Genomic DNA, 7423 nt, shown 5'->3' with positions numbered 1-7423 from the left:
CAGTAAACGCTTAGTTGCCACCCACAAAAGGCCTCTTCTTGTCAATCACCTTGCGAATGCCTGTGCAATTGGATTTTTTGCACCATCCTGTCGCTGACCGGCGATGCCAGTTGTTGTCCGACGTGCGTGTGCATTGTGGTGCCTATGCATGCGCTGTTATAACCTGATCGCCCGCTGTGCAAAAACGCACAGCAGGGATGAGATCTGAATTACCTCCAATGTCATTTAAGAACTATCTTCATCATAAAGAAGAACAAGGAGTCCTGGAGGTGATGATATGGACCCCACAGAGCCCTGGGGGTATATTTACTAAAAGTCGATTTTGGTTTTCAGTTGATTTTTATGTTGATTTTCAGTCAATTTTTTTTATGACCGTCAATATCGACTCAAAATTGACTGAAATAGAACTTAACACTTAAATAGAACTACAATAGAACCTTCAATACTTTAACATACAGTTCAATTCCTAGCACAAATTTACTAATAGTCGAGTTACAAATGACCCCAACATCAACTCAAAATCACTGTTTTCAATAGAGCCATCAGAAAAAATTGTATTTGATTTTTTTCATGTAGAATTGTCTTAAACCTCAATATGATGGAAAAAAACATGATTGAGAAGCACTCTGGCTGCCTAAGTCATGACATTGAAAGGCACAGGAATGATTTTTTTTAAATTGTGGATATGCAAATTACCCAAAGAATGAAGGTGTTTGTGGGTAATACAGTGCATGTGACCTGTTTTGACCATTAGAAATGCTTTTGTCTATTTTGGCCAGAAGTTTGATCGACATTTGGTCGATGTTATAGTTTTTTTTTTTTTTTTATCGATTTGGAGTTGATAGTTGTTGAATAAAACACTTTTAGAACTTCAAATAGAACTCACATCACACAGCAATTTTTAAAAGGAACTCAAAAATGACTTTTAATAAATGAGCAATTTGGAATAGAAACACTGTAGTTGATTTTGTGGAGATGTTGGGTCAATTCTGGTCAATTTTAAATAGAACCAAAATGTACTTGTAGTAAATATACCCCCCTGATCTCAACATCGAGTCTGCCTGGGATTACATGAAGAGACAGAAGGATTTGACCAAGCCTACAACCACAGAAGATATGTGGTTAGTTCTCAAAGATGTTTGGAATAACCTCCCTATCGAGTGCCTTCAAAAACTGTGTGCAAGTGTACCTAGAAGAACTGATTCTCTTTTGAAGGCAAAGGGTGGTCACACAAAATATTGGTTTGATTTAGATTTCTCTTCTGTTCATTCACTTTCCATTTTGTTAATTGGTAAAAATAATCTATTACCACTTCTATATTTGAAAGCATTGCTTACTTTGCAGCATTTTTTCTACACCTGCCTAAAACTTTTACACAGTACTGTATATCTACAAATGTGTATCTTACTGTCATGTGATATTGTCAAACCATCATCCTTTCTTATTTGTCTGTGGCCCTTCTACGGTGTGTGCAGAGTGGGAGTGACTTGTGCAGGTCAGGAAAGAGTTACATTTTGCTTCCTGCTTTGGGTTCTCTTAAAAACTGTTATCATTCCCTGACACTCTGCTGTTATCATTCAGCTTAGGATCGCCAGCGTCATCAGCAGCGCAGGGACTGTCCTTTGGGGCCGGCAAATCTGTATAGTACGGGGTAAGTCACATTGGTCTTATAGCTATTTGACTGTATTTGCTATATTTCACTTCTTTACTAATTAGGATGAATGAGTTTGTAACCAAGCTCCTATACATACTAGCTCCTATACATACTAGTGCCCAAATCAGATGACATGTACATAACAGCAGATGTCTATGCCTGCAAAAGAGATGCTACTTTTAGTCTCATTAAATGGAATTGATCTGCTATGTGTTTTCTTCATAAACAAGGACATGAAGTGGCCTTCTACAGGTGTATGAAATCCCTCTGTAGACATGGGATAGTGAATATGATGCTTATTATGTGCAGAGAACCATTGGATTATTCCATCTAGCACTGTGGCGTGTGTTTAGACTTTTCCAGAGTAATACAGTGTATGCTATTTAGTAATGCTATGTGTAAGGCATATGTGTGTTACACAGAGACTACAAAAACAGTAGAGCCCCATGTGAAACCCAGCGCTTGCATCCTTATCTGTATAACAGTTATGTTTTATTATTCATATACACATCTTTTTCAGAGCATTGGACATAATAAAGCTTTACATTATATTTGTTGAATAAGCCCTCTCTCATCACTCAGTAAAAACACAACATTTGGAGGTTGCCAACAAAATCACTAGCTCTCTTCATTTATGTAGTGAATTATCAATTTGCTGACGTGACGAAGATTCTTAATACTATTACCTAATCTGCAGTAACACATGCATCTGTTTTTGTTTTGTTTTTTTAACCAAGAAACTGACAAACCAATTGTAGAAAATGAGAATAGAGAACACCATTTACAGCCAACATTTACATGCTTTCCCCTCCAAGAATATAAGCGTAAATGCCTATTTTTATTATTATTTTTTTTTAAACAAAAACAAAAAACAATCCAACACAATACAAGTATATCTTTCAATAGAAAATTTAGGCTACATACAGTTGCTATAAAAGGCAATCTCTCACCCGGGCCTTTTTTTTTTTTTTTTTACATCCTTCTATATTACAACACGGAACAAAACGGTTTGAAATTTATTCCCATTTACCAAAACAAAGTACTCAACAAGGAGCCAATGAAGATTATAATCCAAACATTTGTCAAAATGAATAAGGAAAAAACATTGAAAATACGTGTTTGCATTAGCACCCCTCCCCCCCCCAGAAAAAAAAGAAAAAAAATCTGTCTGGATGTTAATTGGTGGTGGACGGCAATTTATAGATGTTTCCACATACAGTGTGCTCAATTAGATTGACATCTGGGCTTTGACTTGACCAATTCTCGACATTCAACTTTTGCTGTATGTTTTGGGTCATGCTGGAAAATACATCTTCTTCCCAGTCCATGTGCTTTTTGTAGACTGATCCAGGTTTCCCTTCCGGGATTATTGCTCTGTCCATTTTCCTCACCATGTTTCCCTGTAGGGAAGGTATGTTCACTGTGATGTACAGTGTTAGTGTTGTGCCAAGCATAGTACCGTACATAGACCATATAATATTCCTCCACATGGTCATGTTTCCCACATGTCTTTGGGCAAACTGTAGCTGGGCGTTGATGAGATTGTTTGAACAAGGACTTTCTTCTTGCCGTCCTCTCACACAACCAAGAATTATGACACACGTATGCTATTGTTTTCCCATGTAGTTACTCCAATCTCTGTCATGTGAGACTGTAAATCCTTTGTGCTTGCCTTGGCCACTTGCTGGCCTCCATTACTACAGCGCTTCTCGCTCAGATGCTCAATTTTGAAGGAAGGTCTGTTCTAGGCAAATTTTTTTTACGAGGGACTTGATAAATCATAAATGCTTTACAAATATTCTTTAACGGTTTCCTGATTGTTACATCTCAATGGAATGTTATTTTATCTTCACTTTGTAGTATTTGCATTGGAATGCTTTAACTATCAGGCATTCGGCCGGCTGGGCAAAGGGTGCGAGAAGGGGTACTGTTGCCAGCATTTAAATGCCGTAAAAAAATGGCAATTCGCATCCTTCGTCCAGAACTGAATTCCCCCCTTTAATTGTGTAATGAAGCTATAGACATGTCAGTAACCATCATCATTCACTTGATACACATGACTGCTGTTTTAATTAAGTATATAAATAAAATAGTATTCCCCCACACAAAAAGTGCTATAAGTACCTGTGCTCATTGCCTGGCTGGTTGAGGCTATTGTAGGAGGATCGCAAAAGCTGTATGAGGCTATGACAGCCTGTCTGGTGATACCATAACAGGGAAACCCATAGTGTGAGGTATGCTTGTCATGAAACACAGCCGCAGCCTGTTCTCCATAGCCGGTCCTCAAATAAAAATGTAGGCTACCTCTCCCAGGGAAAGCCAGTCCCAATGCTGAAAGCTTATTTCTATGTGTCACTACTGATCCCAGCAAGCCCTGGCAACCATAAATGTATTGGTTATTCTGGCACTTGTAGACTTGTTCCAAATGTTATGATGACAATGTTTTAAAACTGACTAATATTTGGGTGTGTGTGGGATGATCATTATCTACAGGACTGTTGCACAAGAACATGAAGGTGCCAGTCCTTTAAAGGGTATTATTTTATCAAATTACATCTTTATGTATGTGTTCAGTATGGGTTTTAAGATATAAAGAGTCCCATATGCAAATATTCATGCAGGCGCCACATATCCAGAGGCGAGGAAGGCCACGGAAATTTGCCAAATGTGCCATATGAAGAAAATGACAAACACTTTAGAACAGTGCTAGAGACTCTTATCTTCTGTACACTGTATTTCTGGTGGAATGTGGTGTGCTTGTCGTCAGTCAAAATGTAACCAATCAGTATGGGATCCTGGAATTTACACCTGCCACCTGTACAATTGTAAACAAGATGAATTACTATGATGTTACGGTTGTACTGCCAGCGCACGTAAAGAAGCATTTCACACTTGCCGACATTGCAAGTACATTTGGAAGTATGACCCTGATGCCATGTTTTCGGGATTTGTTCAGAAATATGGCACCAGCTGCGTATTTCTAAAGAAAATGGCGGATTCATGACACAAGCAGTCGCTGGGTCGGACTTTGTAGGGGAACTCACTGAATCTACCCCTCAGGGTCTGGAGCAAAATGACCTCTTTCAAGCTTAAATGAAGACTTATTTCCAGCAATGAAGGTTCATTTACAGGCATAACAGAGCAGACTACCCAGCAACAGGAACTGAATGCAACCCCAGTCCCTCGGCTTTAACTTCCACAGCCGCAGTGAGACTGTCTGCGCAGATCCCTCTAATAGCAGAGAACATGGAATTGTAACCCTTAATTAGTACTAAACAATAAGAAACAGAATAAACAGAAAACCTAACTTCAGGGTCACTAATGATTGTACAGTAGCAAGCACATTTTCTGAGTGTGAGTGCAGCTGGATATTCCTGAAGAGGCATCTTAAGGTGGGTACACACTAGGCAATGTGCTCGGTGAGCGATATCGCCTAGTGTTTCCCCTCCAGGGCCGTCCGACGTCGGGCATACAAACTGTGCGATATGACTAGCGATATCGCACAGTGACGTCATGCCGCGGCCAGCCGGGCATGCAGCTTAGGACAATGAGTCCAAATTGAGCTGCATGCACGACCGAGATCAAGGGTTGTTAACGACCCCCAGGGCCACGCATTGCTCGTCCTCAGCTGCATTCACACTGGGCGATACAGTAAACTATATCCCACAGGACGGGGAAAATGAGCGATACAGTTTACTATATCACTAAGTGTGTAGGCACCATGAGCAAAGGCTTGCACAGGCCAGGGCCATCCTTGCTACAGATAGTGGGTGGAGAAATTATCTGGCTTTCAAATATTTTTGCATCTGATAACAAAGCCCTAGAATAATTTAGTATATATCTTGTTTTTAATGAAAGAACCAATTATTAACAAAACCCTTTAATTATTTCAGGCATGAAGATGAAACCTTGGTCCTGGTTCTTGCCACTGCTGTTCTCCCTCCCTCCTTTGGCCTCTGCATGCCCCTCACCCTGCAGCTGCAGTGCTGGCATTGTGGACTGCAGCTATCATGGCCTGCTCACCAAGTCCCTGCCGGCTTCATTTCCCTCTTCCACACAAGTGATCCGACTTGAAAAGAACAACCTCATTTCAATTCCCAATGGTCTCCTGGACAACCTGCCAGACATTCGGGAGGTCTACTTGCAGCATAACCCTTGGCACTGTGACTGCGACATCATGTACCTGCGCAGCTGGCTGCAAGGGCAGCAGAAGAGGGGACTGTATCGTGATGTCACTTGTGTAACTCCTGAGCCAATGAAGGGCAGAGTTATCATGTACCTGTCTGAGGATGAACTTGTGACCACCTGTCAGTACTGGTACTGTAACCTTGCCCTGGTCTCTCAGTTCTGCCTTTTTATTTTCATTGTAGTACAGGGCGTCCTGCTCATCTTTGTCATTCTTTCTCTGCATCGCTTCCAGAGGATTGCCAGGGAGGCACGGCGTACAGCCAAAGAACTGCAGCAGCACTCTGAAACCTACGTCTATAGCAACTCGCCATTATCCAACTATGATCGGACATAGTGACAATGACAATTTACAGACAAATTCTTTAAATAAATAAATAAAATAAAAATTAGTACACACACATATACATTCATATACCCTTGTACATAAGGTTGTCCTCTTATTAGGCAGAGGAGCACTGTTCAGAGGTCGGTTAGTTGAAACTTAGCCAACAAAATAGAAGACTTTGGCACTAGAGAGATTTAGGGATGAAGGGATTCAGCTACCCTTGCATCGAATCCTGTATACAGTAATGAAGAAGATGCTATTCTAGTTGTGTTTTAATGGTGAATTGTATGATGTACAGTATGTAAAGTATATTGTTGTGCAGTGATTCTCTTCTGCCAAAGAGTTTGACATTGAAAGGCCCAACGCTATAACCTGCAATAGCACTTGGACGGCCAATCAGCCTAATGCCTGTTCTCTGGATGCTCCTCTCCTTGAATTGTGCTGCTTCATCTGATCACAGCCATTAAGGGACATCACAATAGTACAACCACAGGTAAATAACTGGCTGGAGTTTGTGATGGCAATGCCATGTGCACTGGAGTCTTTTAGTAAGAGGATTGCATAATGGAATGTGTGTGAAATACAGTATCTGAAGGACAGTTAACGTTTAACCATTAACATATTCGTTTTCTACATACAGTGTGTATGGGTGATTGTAATAAACGTTTTTAAAATTTGATCATATATTAGTTGGTTCATGTTCATACTTAGAAATATATGGTCATTTATTTGAGTAGTTTGAGAGAAACCCCATCTTCTCCCTCAGATTGTGAGATTTTTTTTGTCCAATTACTTAGCTACTGCTCTATACCGCTGATGTTTTTACTTTATTACATTCATGTCTGGATAGAGGTGACGGATCGAGATATACTGTACACCTACCTTTGTACTCTTGGATGACTTTCAAAATGAATAATATTTGGGGTTAAGGATGAATTGTTATTTCCCTGTGAGGTTAATGAACAGATGTTTCTGGGAGTTTTGCTTTAACTTTTTCGAAATCAACACATCTAAAATTAATGAAAAGGTGACCTTGATGGACTTTACTAATTATGTAACTCTTCAAAACCTTTAAAAAGAGCACTGGGTCTATATAAACAGACAATGGCATTGCTTATGTACCGCCCTGTGCACTGTTCACATTTCTGGCTTCCATGAAGCATTAAATGATTTATCAATGCTCTGTATTACTACTACTGTACATTCTCCGAGAGCAGCAGTGTTAGCAATGCCCCTTTGAACTTTCCATTCATTTG

The 7423-nt window shown here is 40.0% G+C and overlaps 1 protein-coding gene across 1 annotated transcript; it reads left to right on the top strand.

Moving 5' to 3' along the window:
- Nucleotides 1-1560: 1560 nt before the first annotated feature.
- Nucleotides 1561-6826, top strand: GP1BB (glycoprotein Ib platelet subunit beta). The gene is made up of 2 exons (XM_063964532.1): nt 1561-1651; nt 5548-6826. Exon 2 carries the CDS (start codon nt 5550-5552, stop codon nt 6174-6176), a length of 627 nt encoding a protein of 208 aa, XP_063820602.1. The 5' UTR covers nt 1561-1651; nt 5548-5549; the 3' UTR covers nt 6177-6826.
- The last annotated feature ends 597 nt before the right edge of the window (nt 6827-7423 follow it).

The sequence above is a fragment of the Pseudophryne corroboree genome, chromosome 1 (assembly GCF_028390025.1).
Source record: "Pseudophryne corroboree isolate aPseCor3 chromosome 1, aPseCor3.hap2, whole genome shotgun sequence".
NCBI lineage: Eukaryota > Metazoa > Chordata > Amphibia > Anura > Myobatrachidae > Pseudophryne > Pseudophryne corroboree.
The sequence above is the reverse complement of the archived record's forward strand: the minus strand, read 5'-3'. Positions and strand labels throughout refer to the sequence as shown.

Bases quoted from the DNA above. Each gene is read 5' to 3' on its own strand.
- GP1BB (XM_063964532.1), top strand. From the start codon at position 5,550: ATGAAGATGAAACCTTGGTCCTGGTTCTTGCCACTGCTGTTCTCCCTC.